We start from the raw sequence: 23,852 nt of genomic DNA on the forward strand, positions 1-23,852 counted from the left end.
AAATCACTGCATTCCCGAGGAGCTCACACATGTGGCGCAAATGTTTACAAAGAGCGACCTTATAAATGACGCATCACAATTACGCAGTTTGCGTTCTCCGCTTCCGCTCATGATAGTCTGCGTGCTGCTTTAATGCAGCGTATTTGTATGAGCAAGCATGGGCAGCCCAGCCACACACACCACATTAGAACTTCACCAAGAGGTGAGTGTGTGTGTTTTTTATATATAGCTGATGCCAGACGCGTCTCTGGAAATGACGTTTGCTGATATTAAAGATAATTTTTCACATTTTTAGAGCGCAACACAGTTTGCTAACATAAACTGTATGCATGTATGTACTTCTTTTGAAAAAAAAAACAACAAAAAAATGTCCACACTTGCTCCACAGGAGAGACGCGGGGACACTGTGACGCATCCAAGGAGATTTTTCTTTTTCCTTTTTTGATTTTTGCGCATCAGAGAAATCGGGGGGAATATCTTACCAAAGATGAACACCATCGTGTTTAACAAGCTGAGCAGTCAGGTCCTGTTTGAGGAGAAGGCGAAAGAGGTGGAAATGAGCAGCAGAAATTATCTAGAAGTCATCGACGGGCAGCATCCAGACCTCCTCTCCAACAACCAGAACATCAGAGACAACCAGGCCATCAGACACAGGCGAGGCGGGTATGTGGAGAATACTGCTGTGTTAAGAACTCTGTGTTAAGAAGCATGTGTGGCTGGTTTTTTTTTTTTAACATGAAGAGGGGACCCCCCCCTCTATTTCAGGGTTACTTCAGTCAGCACAGGTCAGAGTGGACAATGGTTATGTTTTCACCATTTGCGTAAAATGAAGATAAGAAACGTCAAGCACAGATAGGCTCTTGGGTCAAATTCCTGCAGAATTACATTACAGGTCGTATATGTGCATGGACTCTCTTGAGGTATAATATATTACTGTTCATTCAATTTCGGTTTGGTAAAAAAAAAAAAAAAAAAAGTGTATGCAGCTGTGCGGAATTTACGCACAAAAACAGAAATTTACGCGCGGAAAAATATTCACACCAAAGGTATTTTGTCGGTCTAAAGCTGTAACTATACCTTTGCTTTACTCCTCAATACTGACACACAAAATGTATTATCCATTCTGGCTTTTTTTCACGTGGCTTCAGTGCTACAGGATCTGGTGGATCAGGGAATTTACATTTACCGTTTCCCAGTCTGGTCCTCATTTAGGTGTCCATGCGCACAGTTTCAAATTCACACTTAATATGTAAGATAGCAGATTCGGTAGCATGTCTGTTAGAGGTCTTCATCTGGTTCCAATAATTAAACGTGCCCTGCAACTCTCTGTGTGGTCCAGTCAGTCACAGAAGTGTTTTTTTTTTTTTTTAAATGTATATTTTAGTTTTAGTTTTTCCTTCTATGGACTGGTAGCGGATGTAAGAAAAGATGATTTGTTTTGTTTTATTTTCTGATGTTCACTGGGCACAGACAACATGTAGATAACAGCGGCCCGAAGAGCTTCCTTCCAGGAACCTTCGATAATAAGAAAGACTTTTACGAGTTTAGTGAACTTGACTGTAAGGTGTCATCTCAAGGGAAGCCTCAGTACTAATGAAGAACATTAGATTATTAATCAGAGGTATGTGTGTGTTTAAACCAAAGTTCAGGACACAGAGTAAAGTGTCCTTTCTGATGTTCATACTGATCTAGATTACAAGGAAAATATTTGTAGAACATGAACCTCAGGCAGACTTGAGGTTAGACTAAAATATGTTACATCTGCAGTCACTGGAGCTTTTTGGTGAGATAAAGAGAGAAGCTTAGCACAGCACCATACTGACATCTACAGGTTCATAAAACCTGGAGCTAAGGTGAGACGCTCCTCCACAGAGCAGGACCGCAGCAACAGGCTGCTTCAGATGCACTCGCATGAAAAATAGTTTTACTAATCCTGTAAGAACTCTCAGGGTGTCTGTGCTCCTTGACAATGAATTAATAGCGATTTAATGGCACTTTATGGTGTTTTAATCTTGTGTAATATCACTGCAGCGAGCTGTTAGTAGCTATAGTCGCTGGGCGCTGATTAGGGACTTTGGAATATATATATATATATTTTAATATCTAGCCCATGTTATATATTCCCGCTGTGAACTTTTTATAGCGTCCTCTGGACATCTATCAGAGCTCTTTTCTGTAAAGGAAAACCAGAAGTATAATTTCAGTTATTTTGTCAGTCCCTTGAGTGATGGCTTGGCTGTGACTGTGACCCAGCTACATTGTTCTTGGGCCACTTCTCCTGGGTGTGAAATGTTAATCTGGCAAAAATGTGCGCCTGAGCAAGATGTTTTTGTTTGTTTCACTGCAACGTGTTGGTGGTTTGTGGGACATGCAATGAAAAATAAATTGAGTGGCAGTTTTTCCCTTTCAATTTCTCTGTGTGTCTCTCTCTGCCTCTGTCTGCTCCAGTCTCTCTCTCTCTCGCTCGATATGTCTCTATGTCTCTTGCCCCTTTAATCCCACCTTCCTTATCTTAATTGCAGTGCTTTGGGTGAGAAAATTGCACACTGTATAGAGTGTCCACTTTGACTGATGAATTCAGACAACATGCTTGTCTGCTTGGGATTCTTGTAGCTGCACAACGTTGTTTGGTTGATTCAATAAACAACGTAATCCTAGTTCTCTATATGTTCTCTTTGATTGGCTTTAAAACCAGATTAGATCTAGACTGTTTCCTGATATTTTACCACAATATATTGAGAAGAATATAGTTGTAAAAAGAGTGATTTAAAAAAAAAAAAAAGCATAAGCATAATAGACAAATGAACAAACTGTCCAGGTTTAGATAAAAAAAAAAAGTGAAACGCCCCAAAATGTGTCCCATAATTCGCTCACCATCCAGGCTTTATATGTGCATTTATACAATATATTGTAATGTGTTTTATTGCGCGATATCTGGCTCACACTACTCTTCCTATTCCTCCACAGTGGACGTCCCAGCGGCGGCAAAGTGCGACACAAGCGCCAGGCCCTGCAGGACATGGCACGGCCGCTCAAGCAGTGGCTCTACAAGCACCGAGACAACCCCTACCCCACCAAGACGGAGAAGATCCTGCTGGCCCTTGGCTCACAGATGACGCTGGTCCAGGTGAGCCCACTGTCTGCTAGCTTCCATGGAGTTGCCGGTAATGAAAATTGTGATGCTGAAAATTCAGCATCAGTGAGGCAGAAAGTGAAATTGGATTCCTGCCTTTGGAGTTCTGTGGAGTTCGCCCTGTCACAGGTCAAACTGGATTTCGACTCGTATTTGTTCATAAAGTTCTGTGAACAGGAAGTGTTTTCACTTCTCGAGCTGTTTTACGGCACGCTCGCCGTGGTGGCTATTGCTATTTCTGCCTTTTTCCAAACGCCACGGTTTTGCGATTGTGTTCATTCCTTTTTATCTAACTCAGATGTGAAAAAAAGAATGACTGTAGTCATAAGCAACATTTGTGCTATCTAGGTCAGTGGTTCCCAACTTGTTTTTACTCATGACCTCTTAGAAAAACAGCTTGTGCTTGATGACATCACAGTTTGAATACAAAGAAAAAGTTATTTCTTTTCTTATATTGTAAAATTTAAAGGTATGAACATATAAAACTATTCATAATTTTTTACTCAGAAAATTGAAAATCCAGACGAATAAACCTAATTTCGTTTGGCAGAACAATATTCTTCTTCTTGTCCTTTGGTTCGTCTCTTGTATTAATCTTCCAACCCCTTGATGCCCCCTCAGACTGGTTGAGAACCACTAATCTAGGTTTAGTTATAGTGTAGTTATGAATATCTTCTCCAAGTTCTATTGCACCCTCTACTGATAATACAAGAGCACAGTGAGCAACTTGACTTTAACGCCTGACAAACTGACCACTGAGAGGAAAACCCTGCGATGAGTATGAGTGTTTTTTTGTGTTTGGCACTTGCAGCTGTGTATGTACAGTATCATCTGACTGACAAGGTCACTGATACGGCCTCACTAAGTCTGCGGCAGCTTCTCTGGGCCGCTGGCCACGATGCTTAATCTGGTTCTCATTTTGGGTGCCTGATGGAGCCTGTTTGTTTTGGTGAGGGCAAGCAGAGTGCAGAGGAATGCTTTGTGTTGGACACCGGGAAGCTGCGAACACACACACGCACTCCGAACCTCACACATGCATACATTTAAGCTGACACCTAAAACACCAGCAGGCATGTCAAAGGTCAGCGTATGATTTCCTGAAGTTGCACGACAGTGATGGCTGGCATATCAGTCAGATTTTCCAACATAGAAGAAGTCTTTGGAGAAAAAAAAATCCAGAACAAAAAAACCATGACAATGATTTGTGCCTCCACAAACTCTTGTTTTTAACTTTCTAGATTTGTGTTTGTTACTCAAGTTATTTTTATTGTTGAATGTATTGACAGAAAATTGACAGCCAAAATTTGTTGTAATTAAAAATGGCAGATTTTTTATCCTTGTAAATGACATCAAATTGAAAATCTTTTGGTTGTGAACTAATAGCCGACAAAAGGAGCTATTCAAGGGTATCACTTTGACTTCTGGGAACATGTAATGGACTAAACATTTGATCAGTTATTCAAAAACATGCTCAACAAATGAGTTGCAGCCCTTGGCGGTGTTCTTTTTTGCATATCCATGCACTAAGTATAAGACCTACCCAGTTCTTCCACTGTTTAGTCCAAACACACCACTGCTGCCACTTCCAGTAATGTAGAATTCATTGCTCCCTGTACATTTTTCTCTGGAAACACCCACCTGGCACCGGGTGTTAAAAGCAGCTAAATCTGCTAAAACAGTGCCTTTTTCCGTGCAAATGTTATAAATTATTTCTTTAAAGTTTGTGCTAACGCAGCGGTGCCATCTCTCCGTCACTGGTGAAATCCCTCGCCGTGCCTGCATGCTGTCTCCTCTGAGGTACACACAGTACAGACAGGCCATGGGTGAAAGAGCTGCTTTGGCTGCTGGGTCCCCCCCCCCCCCCTTTTTTTTTTAATCTTACTGGGTTTCATCTGAGCAGGCATGGCATCCTCTCTCTTTTCTCTCACCCCCACTGACAGCCATCTTTCCTCCAGTCCTCATTAGTAACCCGTCCCACACCTTGCCTCCCCTCACCTCGCCTCACCTCGCATCACTTCCCCTTTGGGCCAAGCCACATTTACTAAATGCCGCCTGTCCCCCCCGGGCGGAGAGGGGGGGGGAGACAGAGGGCTGGAGACAAAGGGGTATGGAATGGTCTTAGTTAACAAGAAACATGATACTGAAGGTGGGGATCAAAAAAATAAGTACTCTAGCATAAGACCACTGTCCCAGTCCCTTCATAAGCCGCTTGAAGTCTATTGAGCATGAAAAGTTATTCTAGTATAACATCTAATGGTCTCCCTTCCCAGTGAAAGGAAGAACGCCGGCTCAAGTGTCTTTTTTATTGCATCTTGAAGACAGTGTTGGAAAAAATGTATTATTGGAGGGAGACAGCGCGAGTCCAGAATAAGCAGTGGGGACGTACATCTCGGTCGGAACTTTAGTTAATGAAACGTTACGTTCGCTGGCCGTCCAGCGTTTGGAGGGTGTTAAATGTTTCTACATGGCGTGGATACAAAAAAGATGCATACTGGGGTGTCTCTCTGGAGCATCTGGGATGTTTCTTAAATCTCAGTTTCAGAGAGCTGCTCTGCAACCTGACTCTTTTTCTGCCTTTTGCTTCGAGTCTTCTTGGTTTTTCTGAATGAGACCGGTGGCAGGCGCAGAGCAGACGTTTTCATAAAGGATAGTCTTTGTTTTGCTATGGATGTGGAGGTGTTTGGAAACCAAACACTAACATATGTTTCTATTTGCTGTGTCCTCCCACTTCCTTCTAATTCTCTTTTTCTCAGGTCTCCAACTGGTTTGCCAATGCCAGGAGGCGGCTGAAGAACACGGTAAGGCAGCCAGACCTTAGCTGGGCGCTCCGGATCAAGCTCTACAACAAATATGTTCAGGGCAATGCAGAGAGGCTGAGTGTCAGCAGCGATGACAGCTGCTCAGAAGGTACTCCTTCTCTCCTCCAACTTCCATTCCAAGTTCAAAGAGGTTTATGTATTAAAAGTACCGTGGAGAAATCGGAACTGCCCATATCACGGCTTGACTACTAAGATGGATAACTGCCCTGTGGCCCAAGACCTTCACGGGCTACTTACTTAAAACTTCTAAGAGAAAGTCTGCAGCACAGACCAGGAGCATGAGGTTTGAAAGAAGTGGGCATATAGCAGCCGAGGAGGGTTTCGTGAAAGATGCTCTTGTGTTGCATTATTGGAATTGAACCCAGTGTTTCTCTCTCACGTGGAAGCTGCATCTCTCTGCTCTTACATCTGTGTTTTTTATTGGTTACACAAATAACCACAGCCCCGTGTGTCAAACCACAGTCTGAAGATCTCTGTTTCTAGTTGATATTGTGATCAGACAGTACTTATTCCTCCATACATTTGACATATGGCCAACCCGTGTCGAATTGGGGATACTGGTTGGTATCTGGGCCACTCAGCAAAATGTAATGAAGCTACGATTTTAGCTGCACACAATGACCAGAGTTCATTGTTGCCTGGGGCCAATTAGTGGGTTAAACCAGCAATGCATGTGAATTACAATGCATTACTTGCACTAAAATACTTAATATACTTAATACTGCCAATATCATTTTGTATTTAGCACTTCTGCCTCATTTTAGGCACAACAGCTATGTTGACCTCTTTAGTTATTGTTTCTTGCAATGGGAACATAAGAAGTTTGGGGTCTATTGAAAGTTGCTCTAGATTCAAATAAAAGCTACATTCATATTGATTAATCCACATCTGGATCTTTACATTGTGACTGGCAGGATGTAACATAGGTGTACATTTTATTTGCATGGTGGAAAACCTTTCCATTCTATCCATCAATGTGATGGATGATCACTTCAAAGAAGTCACATCAAAACGACTCCGGTTCTAAATTGTAAACAGAATGCTCTTTCTACAGAGTGACTGGGAAAACCTCCTTACATCATACTTTTTCTGCCTCCCGAAATTCAAATCTGGCATTATGAAATGAAATGAGACCAAAGGCCAGGTCATCTCACTCCCTGCCTGGCCTAAAGCAGGCTGATGCTATGCAGAGCCATGTTCTGGAGCTAAATAAATGGAGAGTGTGCGACCGAGCTGAGAGACGGCGAGGCCGGCGGGCTGTGATACGCTGTCATTAAGACACCCCGCTGAGCCAACCTCTGTCTCCCAGCCTACAATTGTAAATAAGTAGCTCTCTGTCAGCCGTGTATTTACAGCAACTGCCTTTTTTACTCGCTGACAGCACTGAAAACATGGTCAGGAAACAAAAAAATATAGAAAACATACTCACGCATTGAAAGAATGAAGAGAAAGGAAGAGCGCTGTGGTGTCAGTGATCTCTAATTAAATTTTTGAGGAGAGGAGGCTGAGCGTGTGGCCGAAAGAGGAATGCGTGCATGGCGTTTGCATTGTGTCCGCCACAGGCCACTGTACCACCGGAGGCCCTGTATATCTCCCTGACTCTTCCCCCTGTCACATTATGGTTATGAAGCTATCCGCAGCCTGCTCCCACTCCTGACCCATGAGCTTAAAGGCCCTCCATTATGTTTTTAAGCCTATGCTTTTGTTCCAGAGGCTATTTGTGGGGCCAGACCTGACCCCACTGACTCAAAGTGCATTCCTCTTACTGTCCTGAAATGGTCCAGCTTGTTTTGTAGCTACAGTAGCAAGTTCATTAGAGGAAAATGCTGTTCTGCGTGGGATCTGGAGAGCACACGCACGTTTAGGTGTGACAAGGGAGGTTTTTTATTTAAAACAGTGGTGCACCTAGGTGTAAAATGACCCTGTCGTGGGGGTGTAATGACAGGTCAGATTTATTATCACTTGTGTCGGAGTAGATGCTGAAGCCTTTGCTGAATTCTTTAACACAGGGGAAGGAGAGCAAGTCTGCTACCCCCATGTGTTTCTGATATGTGGGAGCTATAATTTTAATTTGGCCCAGACCGAATCAAAAGTCCAACTGCCCAAATTACAAAATTACAGTCTTGGCAGGGAGTGCATCTAAAGTGAACTTCTCCCTGATTTCCCTCCTGCCAGAGGATATCTGGTTTTTCTGTACGGTGTTTTGTCATCCCCCCCCCTACCCCCATTTCTTTCATCAGGTGGGGACCTGTTCTTTAATTCAATCTCTTTGGCTGCACAGCACCCTGGATGTTATTTATTTCTACAGGGGAATAGAAGGGCAATGCGCTCTTGATGGAGAGGAAATAGACTACCATCCGTTATGGTTTGGTAATGCGTCTTAAGTCTCGGCTGACCTTTCTACTCTTGAGGCGATGCCAACAGGAGGGCAGGAGCGCCAGGCTAAAATCTCCCTGCCTTGGTATTTAGATTGAAGATTAGCTCAGAATAACCAAGCTGTGAGTCAGTGTTACTGCTATGTGCTTTAATGCGTTGCAGTATGTAACTCATAAACTGGACATGGCATCGCGAAGAACATATTCACAGTTGAGCACAATCAGAATTTTAATATCTAAATGGAGTTTGGACCGTATATAGGTGCTGTGTTATAAATGCAGCGGGGCTTAATGGGTTTCTATTGCTTTAATGCATGTCGTCCTTATAGAATAATGTACAGTTGACCTGTGTATTTTAGAATGTGAATACAGTTTGAGACACATCTATGCAATGGATGGAACAGGGAATGCTTTTAACTAGCTGTTAAAAATATAGTAATGATTAAAACACACACACACAACTACACATTATTGGACATATAGATACAAATGAAATGTGTTTTAAAAATCTTGCATTCCATTAAATTCTATTAAAGCACGTGACACAGGAGTAAACAGGGAGCACAATTAATAATAAAGGAAGTGTGCACAGCTATATGAGTGTGAATGAGTAAAAAAAATGCCCTTTGCTTTGAAAAATGGAGTTTTGGATTGCATCTAAATTAATTCCTTTTTCTTTTATATGATTTTTGCCCCTGAATGTTATAGACGGGGACAACCCTCAGAGGACACAGAGTGGCCCCGAGGAGCTCAACAAGCCCATGTACCAGAGCGTAATCAAGAAGGAGGGCTCCTCCATGATGGGCATGGCCATGAGTATGGGTATGGGTATGGGTATGGGTATGAGCATGGGCATGGGTGCGGGGCTGCGCTCAGCTGCCGAAGCTGCCTCCCTGGCTGAGGACTATGTGTCTCCACCCAAATACAAGAGCAGCCTGCTCCACCGCTACCTGAACGACTCGCTGCGCCACGTCATGGTGGCCAACGCCGTCATGGATGCTCGCAAGAGGAACCACTCCGGCTCCTTCAGCTCCAATGAGTACGATGATGAGCTGCTTTCACCATCCTCCTCTGAGGCTGAGGCGAACTTTGTTTATCGGGCTGGTAAGGAGCCACATTTCTTGCATTCTTTCCTTTCAAGAGTCTCCCTCGCACACACGACATCCTTCTCTTTTGTTCTTTTTTCGTCCCCTCCATCTGCACATTTTCCTTTAATTCCTGCAGCTGGCCCATTATTTCTAACTGTCTGCTTCTCTGCCCGTCCTCCTGCCTCTCTCTCTCTATATGACGCTGCTGCTGCCTTCTCTTTCATTTTAATATGGTATTTGATACATTCGACGTCGGTTAATGCGATCCTTGTGACGACAGAGGTGGAAATGCTTTGAAATGTTCTATTAGATTTAAGTTAGGCCCAACACACATTCACGGAAACCACAGCCATGCAGAGGCCCATGCACTGTTACTTCACACACTTACACAAAAACACTAGCTGTCTCTCACCCACTCCAGCTGAGCAGAGAAGAAATTCCCCCCAGCCGGCTCCTCTGACCAGGCTTTAGCAGGCCAGACACAACAAGGCCATGTGGTGCATGCTCGCTTTCAGACTACTGTTTGGCGTGCCTTTGATACTGACACGAGGTCCCGCTAAGAGAGCAGGGGCAAGGCAAACAGGCTTGTTGGCACACACCATGTGTGTATTATATGTAAAAGCAGACATTTGTTTTTTAGACCGAGTGAATATTACCTTTAAAGAAAGTATACAATGAATAAAAATCCTTACAAAACAATGTCAACTGCAGGTACCTCGTGTAAGTTATCGCTGCTGATGTTCTCACAGCCCCCTGGAGTTCAAGGTGTTCAGGCTCATAGTGCTTCTCTTCAGAAAGAAGTCTTTCCTAATTTCTCCACCGAGTGAAAAACACATTCCAGAGTGAGATAAAACCAGATGACGCTACTGTTTCAGTGTTTCTTTTTTGCCGCGATGCGTGTTTTTGCACAATATGTTCTGTTTCTGGGTTTTGACATTCACTGGAAGGAAATAATCCTCTGAAAAATGTCGCCTCACGGGCTGTATTATTAGCACATGTTTTTATTCAGGGCATCTTTGTTGCACGGCGGTTCATTTCAAGCAAGGTTTCAACGTTGTGCATTTTTCAAAGTCAGTGACAACCAGCTAAAGGTTAATCACTGTAAGACATACTGACGATTGAGTAAATCAGTGAATTGAATGAATCATTTCTCGTTAGTCTGATGTAAGTATGTTTTATTAATTTAATTCAACATTATCAGACAGTTTCAGAACTTACAAATATGAGGTGAAGTCTTGAAATGATGAGTAAAATGAAAATGCTGCTGCTCATAAGATGAAGTTTCAAAGGAAGCATCATATATATAATATAGTATATTAGTAGACTTCCTAGTATGCTTTGTCTGAGGGTTATTTATTTTTGTCATCTTATTTGTTGAGCCAGTTATCATCGAGGTGATTTCAGCTCATTCACATTTTCAAGGCAAGCAGGGTCCCTTTTGTTTTTTAAGCCGATCCATCTTAAAACATTTGACGGTGACGCTGGTGTCGCCTTAACTGTGAATCTAGAAACAGGCGCAAATCCCAAAACCCCTCGAAGGCTTTCATAACACTTGAGCTCACAACTTGTCTGAGCTGTGAACAATCAAGGTCAGATCTGTCCAAGTTCTTCTTCAGACGAGAACACTAGCCCTTTGTTCAGGCGGACTTCACAACCAATAGTGATGTTTTCACTTTCTGCCGAGCGTGGACAGGATTGGATTTGAAGGTGTAGGTGATGGAGTGACGGAGGACGGGGGCTTTGTGCGGGGAAGGGCAGATTTTTTATTGTGTTTCATTCAAAGCTCCTCTCGAGGACAAATGTGTTTCATATTATCTGAGCGATAGGGAGAGCGGGGGGGTTCACGTGGGGTTTGCATGAAATGCATCAACGGCTGCGACAGTTACAGTCCTCCTGATTGAAAAACTCGAAACTTTTCACGTTGAAGCACCTGCTGGGACCCACAGATGGAGAAAGAAAGAAAGAGATGGATAGACCAAGTGAGACTTATAACTCCCTCTCTACCAGACTTTAATAAGAGAAATCCCCAAAAAAGGATTAATTCACCTGGCTGGCCTGCTGTTTTTAATAGAGAGTAACTATTTTATCTGTATGGTTAATATAATTTCTTGGCGCTGACGTCTCCCTCTTGGATTTCTTGGGCTCTGGCACCCTTACAGAAGTGTTACTCTGTTACATGCAAGAGAAGCTTTTGATTCCACACATGGAAAGTTCTCCGAGGCGGTGTTGACTCATGGGATCGAACACCTGCTGGGGCCCTCCGATCCGATCGCCCAGTTGAACAAACGAAACAAAGAAAAGTCGAGAAAATGAAATTTTAATTCCACATCTGATCTCGCCGACGCAGACAGTGCAAATGAAAGAGGGAAGCAGAGAAAAATAATTCGAAGCTCGGGCTTGCATCATTTCCTCCGTAGTGTTTTTTTCTCCTGTGGCTGCACATTCCAGATATTTTTGAGGTGAACCCATTCCTCTTTTACAAATATTTTTTTGTGTTTTTACAACAAGAGAAAAATGTTTCCCAAAGTAACAGATTTCACATAAATCTACAGTTATTTCAGTTATACAGAGAAAAAAAAGACAAAATAAATCAGATTTAACTTCTGTGAATGTTCCCCCCACTTTCTGTCTAACAATAACTAAAGGTCTGACATTTTCAGTCAGTAGGGAGGAAAAGAATTTGAACTTGAAAGAAAGAGCACAAACGGTGTCTTTTGGCACGCTCTTTTGCCGAATTCCAGCCCGTAATACAATTTTGATTGGTCAGAGCAAAAGTGGTGTGCCTGGCAACCATCATCCCATTGGCTAAAAGTCCATTAATGGGCCAGTTGGCTGTTGTACATGCAGCCTGAGCCCAGTGTTATCTGTGACTACAGAGGGCAGTCAGACGTGGCAAGAGATGGAGGGTGTAGATTTACCCCAGTGGAAAACTACACTTCTGCTGGCTTGAAAGGACTCACACACTTGCACGCTCACACACGCACACACACACATGCACGCACCCACTTGCACACACACACACACACACACACACACACACACAAACAAACACAGACACACACTCCTGTACCATTCACAGGCCTCATACAAGCACATGCACACACATCCAGTGCAAACACCTCCATGCACACACACCTACAGTCCAAAGCCTGTGGGGAATTTCATTGAACACAAGGAGCAGTAGAATTCCATCACACATGCCAGGGGTTTCATGCCAAATTACCCTTTAATGGGATATTAAATGGCAGGAATCTGGCTCAATGTTTTTCTTCTTGCGCCGTACCAGATTTCGCCCCGTCTGATATCATATAGATCATTATATGCCAAATAACTCCCAACGTTTCTGTGGACGGTGACTGAGGGATCTCGGTCAGGCGTTTTACACGAGGTTGACAGTGGTGCATTTTCTCAGGTTCTCTCCTTTATGGCCTCTGGTTACAGCAGACTACAGTGCAGTAGTCTGATAGTGGATGCACAATGCTTGCCAAGGCCTATATTGGTGTGGAAAAGTACCAATAGTTGAAAGCAAGTCAGTGACCACCAGCAGATTTCCAGTCATTTGGCTAACACTTGCTATTAGCACTGAACACCAGATACCCATGAGGCACATACAGTCATATTATTGGACAGTTTTCGGTCCTGTGGTGGTGTTAATTGAAATGTCATTAATGGGGGGGGGGTGCATTTGTGAACTGATTCTCACGGCAATCCTTCCGATAGTTGTCACGACATTTTTTGCTCAAAACCACACATGTCAACCTCATGGGACTATTAAGTGAAAAGTCAGGGGATCACCAGAGTAATCAGGATTAATCCTCTGAGCACCACGAATGTTGGCATACATTTTCATTGCCGTTCATCTCAACAGATGAACCAGATCGGCACCATGCTAGAAGGAATCTTATTTATTTTCCTGTTTACTGAATAATAATGCCAAAATGCTGATGTTTACTACTTATACCTTTCACCACCCTAATTTAGCATTTTTAAAATATCTGATAATTAGCACTAAACATAAACTTTGGCTTAGGCTGATAGGAATGTAATAGGTTTTGCAGGTATTTGGTCATAATCTAGTTCATTGGACACATTTTTAAAAAGCCTTATGATGGCACTACATTAAAGTTAAAGTGTCCGCTAAGTTATTTAATTTAATTTTGAAGGGAATATGAATATCGGTCATAACTAACAATAGCTACTATGGCCTAATTGTTATCTGTGTCAGTTATTAATGTGTTTGCTTTGCAGCAAAGTCACACGCTTTTGAAAACATAGTTTTCTTCATTGTTTCTTCATTCGCTCATTGAAAACAGCAGCGTTTGGGATCTGGGACACTAAGGGCCTTTCAAATGAGGTCACAGCGAGTGCCCGTCAGTGTTTGTATCCTGGAGAGTTTAGTGGTGCTTAAGGAGCTCAGGAGTCGTCCAGGTGAATGGAAGAAAAGTAATCTTGATGTGGAAAAAACCTGAATGTTTGCATTTCTTGTCTTAAGCTGGAAGAGTAGAAAGACCTGATGATTGTTCATGATAAAAGGACATTTCTGTCGTGCCAGTTTCTCTATTTTCCACTAACGAGATACATTTAACTGGATTTCCTTCACTATTTAAGTCTCTCTCGTGTCCTCTCCAGAGATGATGATGATCTGTGATGAATAGTGTTGTTTAGCTGTTGTGTCTGACTGAAGACTCGGATGTCATGTTAACTGAGTGATGAATGGCGGTACAATTTACTGCAGGCCACAGAGCAACAGGACAGACGATGCCTGACACGAGGCCTCTCAGTGACAATGAGCCATTCCTGGCCAGTGATGGATGATGCCTCCTCGTCTTAGGAATCCAGAAATGTGGATAGACTGGCTACGATCTGCTCTTTCCACAGTTTCATAGGAAAGGAGAAAGGGAAGACAGAGAGAGGAGGGGGTTTGGGATGTTGATCCAAGGCAGCGGCTTTTGCCAAGACTCACTGGATTCAGGCTTTAGGAATCAGTGTGGAAGGGATGAGAGGAGGAAAGGGAGGCACTTGTTCCATCCAGATATAGAGTTGAGTTTCTCCAGCAGTGGCCTGTTGGGAGAAGAAAGACAGCATGGTAGCTGTGACTAAGAGACTGGGGTTGGAAGGAATGAGTGTGTGTGTGTGTACTCACAGTATTTCTTCTGACAGAGATAGGGAGAAGAGAGAAATCCACCGGAGTGACAACAGTTAACTAGGCCAAGCTGTATTCAGTGAGTAGGACTTGAATTTGGGGATTGGGTTATAAGAACAAAATAATTAAGTTCAAACTAAGTTCACATTCATATTTTTCAGATTTTGTTCCCATTTTGGCGCCTACCTGTAGTGGTGGTCATGTAGATTGTTTTACTTTAAATATCTGCCAGTGCACAGATATGATTAGAAGGTTTTTATGTTCCTCCGAGCATTCATTTAATGCTTTCCTTTTAAAAAATTCAACCGCGAGGTGTGTTTCCAAAGACAGTGTCCCCGTTCTGCTGGATTACCCAGAGACCTCACTGCCAGCTGTTTTCTCTGGCAGAAGCCTGCAGCTGAACCACTCGCTCCCAAACTTTTTCAAACGTTTTAATGCTTTTATTACAACAAACTAAAAAACAACACTGATGTGGCGTGTATAAACATTAATATTAAGTGCAATTACATTCATTTATTCTCAGTTATTTTGAAAAAAAAAACGGATGATGATGATGATGATGATGATGATGATGATGATGATGATGATGATGATGATGGTTTTATGCCGCATTGCATTGCTTTGCAGATTTGCAGATAAACGTTGAACTTAGAATAAACAATGACTGAAATTAAAGTATGTAAAATAGTTCAAAAGTGTTTTTTAGCACACATAATGCTGCGTATCATTTAGCTCCCCGAGTTGCTTTAAGTAGGCCTATTGTATAATAACTCCTCCTTGGAGATGAGTCATTCCCGCATATCTTATGATGATATGATGCTTCTTGGTAATTTCCTCTGTTAATGTATATGTTTCATATTTTTTTCTTATAGAAGCTCCTCAAACAAAATTAAAAATGAACAAATCTCGTTGCACCCTGGCCTGTCCTTAACTTAGCCCCAGGGTGTTACGGCACACGCTCTGGGAACCCCTTTGTTTCTGGAAAGATTAGTTACTGCACATTTTTTAAACGTAATTTTTCAAGGCTGTGAGCCTCAAAAATGAAATCCCATTTACCTTTACTTGTATCAGGTTGGTGGAGTAAATGTCAAAACCACCTAAGCTATCTGAATGGCTCGATGATAATTGGATTATCAAGTGTTGATTTTGGTGAACTGACCCTTTAACGTCAGTTCTTTACAGATGCACATGGACGGACTAAAGCGTAAAGATTAGGAATACAATAATTCAGACCACCTTAACAAGTGTAACAGTACAAACACGTGTTTGTGTACTAAAGAGTGCAAACGTGATTTTTCTAATTTGTAATAAAAAAGAAACCGTCTATAACAACATCCACATACGGCCGTCCTGATGGGACGTCTTATATCACACATCATACTCTTAGGTATTTTTTGCACTCCGTCTCCACAATGTGAAATCTCCAGTGATGAATACGAGAGACTTTGAAGTGTCCCTCAGGGTGTGGCTGGTCCAACGGTGGGAACGATTGGAAGTTGGCAGAGGTGAGGTATAATCCTGGCACGAAGCTATGGTGCAGTGTCATGTGAATGGAAAGGTGGATGAAAAGACAGACAGGGAGAGAGAGAGAGAGAGAGAGAGAGAGAGAGAGAGAGGAAGAAAAAAAAAATACCCTGATGGTGAACCTCTGTCATTGGAAGCTGGGATATTGGCTTCCGACCACTAAACAGAGGCTGGGTGCGAGGCAAACAGAGAAGACAGCAACGGACTGAGACAGTGTTGATTCTAGCCGTCATCCTGTGTAGACGTGTTAACAGACAAACATGGGCACAGACGCTGTTTATACGCAACTCCCTAACATAGAAATGGAAGAGCGTAGAATAATGAGCCCTCTCAACCTGATCGCTTTTAAATCATCAGCACGCTAAGGCTTTTTTGGACACACACACACACACACACACAATCAGGTCATCAGATTCAGAAAACACAGCTGCCTGCCTAGTCAGGGAAAGTGAGCCACACTGCCCTGGTCTGTATAAAACACAAATTGTTTCCATTTTAAAAACCGAGCTGTGTCTAGAACAATAGGCTGCCATTGTGTGTTCCCACGGGATAGAGGAGAGCAGAGGGAGCTTTAATGAGAGAGCAGAGGTGTGACCTAGCGAGGACACAGAACACACACACACACACACACACACACAGAAATCCCCCAAGAGTGTGAGAGGGCAACTCAACCTACCACTATGAAGAATTGCAACATAATGATGCAGTGAGTGCAGCACAAACATATCATTTGGCCTCCAGCTCCCGAAAAAAAGGATATTTTTGGGCACATGAAAACACTTAAAAATCCGATAATGTTTACTTGTGGTTTGCGCTCTTTTTTCTCCTAATGTGTGTTTTGTGCACCACAAACAACAGCCGTTCGTCCCCCTGGGATGTTACTGAGAAACCTGTGATGATTTGGCCCAGTGGGGAGGGTTCTGCACCGTTTTTTGACTCTTTTGTACCTGATAACAGGCTCATCTGTCCATCATCATCATCATCATCATCATCATCATCATCATTTCCTCCAGCAATGTGTCCTTGCTTTCATGAAATCAGCATTTGATGTATGAGCCCTCTGATCCTGGGATGCTATCACTGTCTCATTTTCAGGCTTCTCTGTTAATCATTTTAATGCAATCATCCGCTGTCATGCCAAATCCCAGTTCTGATCTCTTTGCTGTTTTTTTTTTGCTTGTCCATGACATCTTGACAGTCACACCCACACACACACACACACACACATATAGAGAGGACACTTGCACGCTTGCCATGACAACATATTTACTTCTTTGTTGAGACTCTCCTCTCATTCTGGCTGATTTACGGGGGCCCCTGATTACACTGTGTTTACTGGCACTCATAAACACAATGACAACCTGGCAATGCTTAAACATCTGAAACACTGTTATTATTTCTCCATCTAGCAAGAAGACACAAAGCGTAATCCTCATTGCTGGATCTTGGTTATCTGCCCTGACCGCAGCTACACCAGTGTGTCATCTGCCGGGCAGACATGGAAAATAAGCAACACAGAAAAAGAAATGTAGCGGATGGGAGAGTCATTTTTGGGCAGCAGCTCGGTATCTGTCTGGCTCTGTCACTGTGCGTATGTTCTATTTAACAGTGAGAGGACTAATTATTCAATATTTCTGAAGTGATGAAAGTGTTGTCAGGGCAAATGGAGAAGGCATTAAATTCACACAGTGTATGATGTCTTTGGCTAACTGAGTGGAATTGACAGTTTGGTTCTTTGGAGCCTCAGGCTCAGACTTATTCACCACCCGTAGACGCAGAAAAGAGAGAGAGAGACACACACAGGGAGAGAAATGGCTGGGAGGGGTAATATAAAAGTAGCGTTGGCAGAGCAAAAGGAAGTGGAGTGCCAAGGCATCTCTAACTTCATTTACAGACTCTTCTTGACATTATAAAAAAGCACAGACCATTAAAAAAATATATAAAAGATAGATCTCAGAGCCCAAAGGCATGAGTGATCACTCTGTGTTGCACCCCATGCTCAAAACTGTGGCTTGGGTTGGTGTCAAATCAAAGATTGCATCAATAGACATCACCACAAGTCGCCCGAAGCGTTCGGTTTGAAGCAAAAAGACCGAGAGCACAGTTCCATGTCTACACATACTGCAGTCTGGTCCTCTAGTACTGGGGCTCTATATCCGGTAAGCTTCCCGACCCGAGCGCTGCTGGAGGTAAAGTGCGGCTGCAGGATGAGACGTTTTCCACCCAGTGTGGAGCTATGACTCGGCTGTGGTGACAGTAAGTCCTGACTCATCCTCAGGCCTTGACAGCCTGCCCGAGAAATCAAAGGAGCCACATGATGACATGGTAATCTGTTCTCGTTCGGAGCCGTGCTGCGGTTGCACAGGTCAGCGGCGAGCAGATTGTCAAGTCTGCTACACCACTCTGCTTCTCATCAGGTGCTCAGGAGGAAATTAGCTTAGCTCATTTCCCTAACAATTGAGTTTGGATTTGTACGTGTGTGCTTCCAGGTATTCCTCCAGTGGTGGAATATTCTTCTTATTCCAGTCAAAGTAAATGCGTTTCACCTTCCGCCCACTGATATACAACTTTTTGATACTAATTTCTTCCTTTATAAAGGATGGATTGGTTAAAACTACTGGCTTTATCAATTGTTAATGCATAATTTACTATATTATAGAACTTAAATATGTATAAGCTGTTTTTGAGAATAACATTTTAGTTGCCAGGTGGCTAAAACCGTCTTTATCTACCTCCAGCAGAACATTTCTGCTGGAGGTTCTTTAGCTCCCATCTTTTTGATAAGTATTTATTAACATTTGAAAATGCAGACTATTTTTTCAACGACTTATGACTAAGTAAACTGATTTCTCTTTATTAATGACTTTATTAACCCTCATAACTGAACACTTGATGGATTATTAGCTCGTAAGGTTGTAGAGCTCTAGAATAAAAGGCCTTGGGTTGACATAATTTGGTCAAACTACTTTTCCCAACATCAAAAGTAAATGTTCACATTTACATTTTGGAAAACTTATTTGCTTATTTACTTGTTCACCAAGAGTTAGATGAGAAGATCAATACCACTTTCATTTATCTGCAGTAACTGTGCTGCTAGAGCCATGAGATGGTTAGCTCAGCTTCACATAAAGACTAGAAGCAGAAGGCAACAACCAACCAGGCTAAAAGATTCTCACTCACCACAATGTCCAAAACTCACGAATGAACATGTTATTTTATCGGTACGCCAACTGAAATGTAAAAAAGGATGTAGACTTTTGCAACCAGCAGACTTAATTTGGTTTTTTTTCTATGGAAATGTGGAATATTGCAAAGCCACCGAAGCCTTACTTTTAGCGATGCAATTTTTGGTGACTTAAGACTTAACACCTATTTTAGTCACTTTGGATAAGACCACCAACTAAAAGTCTGAAACATAAATGTCATATAAAATGTACGTCTGTGTTTGTGTTTATTTGTCTGCCTAATTCAGCCCAGCCCTTGGTTTGTGCAACAAGCCAAGGCCTGCCTTGTTTATTGTTGTATGTTGCTAACAACAGCACCAGATGGTTATGATGATAGTCAACCACTCTCCTCCGCAGTCGTCTTAACAGGTGTAACCTCATTCCCTCTCTAATTTGTCAGCCCGCGCTTGTTTTCCCTCATTTTCACCAAGTTTTTGCGAAAGCCACTCAGGTTTTTTCCTTTTTTCTTTTTTTGCCCTTTTTTGCTCTCCCTCCATTACCCCGCGGTGATGTTAAGTGAGCTAGTATTTTTGGACTTCCAGCATGCCAGAAACCATCAGACTTCTTAGCTTTCCCCTTTGGCGGTCCATGAAACCCCACTGTCAGTGAAGCCCAAAGGCAACAGCAAAGTGGACCGAGTGTTCAGTAGCAAAGTAGTAAAGCAAAAAGAAAAAAGACAGGAAAAACAAGGAAAAAAGAATAAGAAAATAATAAAATGTTCTCTGTGATTTATTGCAGATTTATTGAGTCTTTGGCGCTGCTTGTGTTTTTAAAAATCTGTGTTTTAGATATTTTAGGCACGGAGCTTTGGAAATAGAGTTTTTGTACGCAGTGATGTATTTCCAGATCCTGTGGCCGAGGTTCCCCGGGGGTAGGGCGGGCTCTGATTGTCAGAGTGGCCTTCCTCAGCTTTACACACCTCGTCCACCTGCTACAGACCTCAGAAAACACTGTTTTGTATGTTTCTGAATCGAGCATCTGGACAGTGGCAGCCTCACACACACTGGAAACACTTAACGCTGTGGATGGAAAGACTCACACACTGCACATCGTAGCCCACAGTGACTTCACAACACGCTGAGACACTTTCTTCTGCATGTTGTTTGACTTTGATGTTGCTGCTATTGACTCTATTGCTGCTGTCACCAGCTAATCTATACTCCCCAGCCCCACAGCAGTAAACACTGAGCTAATATATTTTGGGGAAGCATAAACAACACATGAAAACAGCTTAATTGGCCCATAATTACAGAGCTGATTATGGAGAATGGTGCATATTTTTAATCAGCACCACTCTTTCGCTTGCGAGCACTGGTAACAATTGAGAGAATAGATGGAGAAAGATTGCAGAATGGAAGCCTTCAAGTATCAACCTCATATCCACGATTTTGGCCAACACACAACTGGGGGAAAAAAAACAAGTTTGGAAAATAGCTCAAAAATAGGAGATAAAAGAGAGAGATGGATAATATCAACGGTTTAATAACAGCTTTTGAAAATGTGGAAGAAGACATAGCACAGAGTCACCCTTTATTAAAGCACAGACGGGGAAACATTGCATTTGTTTTGGCCGGGGCTGCGTGGGAATGGTCACTCTCAAGTACCTGGATCGGCGGTATAACAGCAAATCACTGCAGCAAGGGGTGAACAAGTGGAGCACACATTAGGGACCTGAGGAATATCAATAGAGGAAAACTAGCTGATAAAGCAAGATAAAGGCGGAGGGAAAGATATGACAGCAGGGAGTTGTGGCCAGACGAGAATGAGAGGATACCGTTGGAACGCTCTGACGCTCTAAAATCTCATTCTGTGGTTTGTACTTCTGGGTTATCATGTCCTCATCTCCCTCTCACGTGTGCACACACATTCCTCTCTTCTGTCTAAGAACCATCAACAGAGGAAAATTGTGGACAGTGAAGTCTATCGCTCTCCATGGAATACACCTATTACACGAGGAACAGGAAAACTACAGGAAATTTCATAATCGGACCCATATTAGCCCGGGGCCTTGTCAGTGTAGGTCACGCTACATGGGAACATTTTTGGAAAACAAGGGAGGAACAGAGCAATGCATTGGGAATAATTAGGCGCTTATGGCAACTTGCAAAGGCCTGAACACTGGAACCAGATCTTCAGAAATGTCTATGGCGGGCTTTAGCGGTGTTAAAGGTGACAAAGCAGAACGGTAAAACCTTGTGTGCGATGTACTGTACGCCGGAGGAGTTTGGCTCTCCGTGTCTGTGGCTGTCTGCGACGAAGCTAAACCCCAAATACAGTGTCCTCGCACAACCTTTTCCAGTCTCTTCAAACAATCATGGGAATGAAATTCCAGAGAAAATGAAGGGTGGAGATTTTCATTAGCAGGAGGGAATGTTCAGGAACGCCCGTCAACTGTCGCGTGGTGCGAGTAGGGCCTCGTTAAAATGGCAGGTCAGGTTTAGACATTTGCTTTACTAGGAAATGTGGCATGGGGGGGGGTGCAGGAGACTGGCTGTCCCTGGGTGATGTGTTTATGGTGGGACATCTGGGACGGTGAAAAAGAAAAAAGTCAGTGCAAGAGAGCAGGAACTCAAAGATGAGCAAAGGTTCTAGGTAGGACCAACTCTTTGGTTCCTTTTGGACGAAATGGGAATTTAAAGCTGATTTGCTTAAGTCAGCCAGTCATCTATGCCTGTTCAAGACCGAACTCCCTAAAAGCTCACAGGGCCTTAGCTTTTGGTTTAGTTAACTTAAAGAGAGCGCCAGGGGGCTGCAGGGCTAGGAAATCCAGATTCTCTGCTCTCCTTTAATGCCTCATGAAAAAGCCAAGCCTGTGTCATCATATATGCTGCTGGGCAAAACTTATTTAAAGCTGGACCCGAGACAGAAGACAGGTTCAGCACAAACACACACACAAACACACACACACGTGTGTACATGGTCTTTCTCTCCAAGTGAACAGCACACTGAAGTAAACACACTGGTTGCATTGAAGAGAAGTTTGGTTTCATTGTTTAATGACTTTGCTATTCCACACTAATGTTTTACATATGAGATAGAGATTGCTCCCATTTGAAGAGAAAAAAGTGAGCAGACATCCATCTTTCCCTCACTGACTCACTTGCTGCCTTTTCATTCCCACTCAAATCTTTTACGCTCAGTCATTTTCAATCTGATTTCCTCGGACAACTCAATTACGTTGGCCGGGTCCCATTTGTTTTTGAACGAAATATTAGAGAATGGAGTTTATGAGTCATAAGAAACATCTTTCAACGTGATCCTATTAGTCACCTTGTTTCTTGACGGCTTCTTGCAAAATGTCCTTTTTGTCCAGCGTCTGAGTAAAGAGAGAAAACAGAGCAACAAATGTTTGCACAGGACAGCGTGCACACGCAGACCTCACACAAAACCATACGCATGCACGCACACACACACACACACACACACCTCCTGAAGCTCTACAGTACATTCGGCTAGATGTCAATAAATCCTCATTGACCCCAGAGAACTCTGCAAAATTAACCTTTTTTTCCTCTTGTACTTTCAGAAACCACAGACCATGGATCAAGTAAATGTGACAAGTGAGTGGGCTTTCTCTTACCTTGCAGCCACGAGCCTCCTACTTTCATTCGTCGCAAGCTGAACTTGACCTCTAATTCCCCTCCTCTCTGTTTTGTTCTTTCCTGCGCATGTTTGCGTGTCGCGCCGATCATCAGTGGCGGCGGTGGCGTCGGAGCCGCGCAGAAGGAGAAGGCGAAGGGCAAAGACGAGACGTACTGGAGGGAGATCAACGCCGCCATGGCCTTGACCAACTTGGCGCAGGGGAAGGACAGTGCCTCCGGGACCACCAGCTGCATCATCCAGAAGTCCTCCCATATAGCAGAGATCAAGACTGTGAAAGTGCCAGTGGTGCAGAAATATTAGCGCTGATGTCATCCTCCCATCTCGCTATGCAAAACCAGCAAACATTCCTGTTTTAGCAAACTTGCCGGCGTCCAAATAAACTCCACCTTGAGAGAATGAAAAGAAAACCTTTGTTTAAGGAGGGGGAGGAGGTGTGGAACAAAAAGAGAACTCTCATTGTTTTTGGTTGTAATTGGTGTCTAAAAAAGTGCAAAAGAGGCCTTAATCATCATTTCCTTTGCTGGGTTGATGTGTGACAGACAAGTGCTGATAGTTTCACTCCAGCATTTCCTAAAACAAAATACTTTTGTAATGTTAACTTATTTTCCAGATGAGTCTGATTTTTTTTTTTTTATTTCTTCTTCTCTTCGAAAATGGTGTTTTGCCAAAGTGCCTTTGCTGTTTGGACGAATATCTCACCGACTGTTGTCAATGCACAGTACATGCAAAGTACAGATTTTTTTGAATTTGTGAAAGAATATTTTACTAAGTTTATTGTCACAGTCATGATTCAGGATTTATTTTGTAATTGAAAGTTCCCCATAACAATCTGTGCCTTAAGGACTGAATGAGTTCACCATCGGAGGTATTGATGAACTCACATAGCACACTTAGAAAACACCCAGCAGTGGTTCGCTGAAGGAATTGCTCTTGTTTTGACTGG

At 42.9% G+C, this 23,852-nt stretch overlaps 1 protein-coding gene across 1 annotated transcript; it reads left to right on the forward strand.

Annotated features, from left to right (window-relative positions):
- The first annotated feature begins 487 nt into the window (after nt 1–487).
- mkxa (mohawk homeobox a) lies at nt 488–23,308 on the forward strand. The gene is made up of 6 exons (XM_070853285.1): nt 488–663; nt 2,968–3,127; nt 5,887–6,040; nt 9,036–9,431; nt 22,833–22,866; nt 23,002–23,308. The coding sequence occupies exons 1-6, from the start codon at nt 488–490 to the stop codon at nt 23,207–23,209; spliced, it is 1,128 nt and encodes a 375-aa protein (XP_070709386.1). The 3' UTR covers nt 23,210–23,308.
- The last annotated feature ends 544 nt before the right edge of the window (nt 23,309–23,852 follow it).

Source organism: Pempheris klunzingeri, chromosome 21 (assembly GCF_042242105.1).
Source record: "Pempheris klunzingeri isolate RE-2024b chromosome 21, fPemKlu1.hap1, whole genome shotgun sequence".
Taxonomy (NCBI): domain Eukaryota; kingdom Metazoa; phylum Chordata; class Actinopteri; order Acropomatiformes; family Pempheridae; genus Pempheris; species Pempheris klunzingeri.

What these genes read in the sequence shown, in the direction of transcription:
- mkxa (XM_070853285.1), top strand. Translation starts at nt 488, where the DNA reads ATGAACACCATCGTGTTTAACAAGCTGAGCAGTCAGGTCCTGTTTGAG. An exon ending in ATCAGACACAGGCGAGGCGG is followed by an intron (nt 664 to 2,967) that starts GTATGTGGAGAA and finishes ATTCCTCCACAG; the next exon opens with TGGACGTCCCAGCGGCGGCA. An exon ending in GGATCAAGTAAATGTGACAA is followed by an intron (nt 22,867 to 23,001) that starts GTGAGTGGGCTT and finishes GCCGATCATCAG; the next exon opens with TGGCGGCGGTGGCGTCGGAG.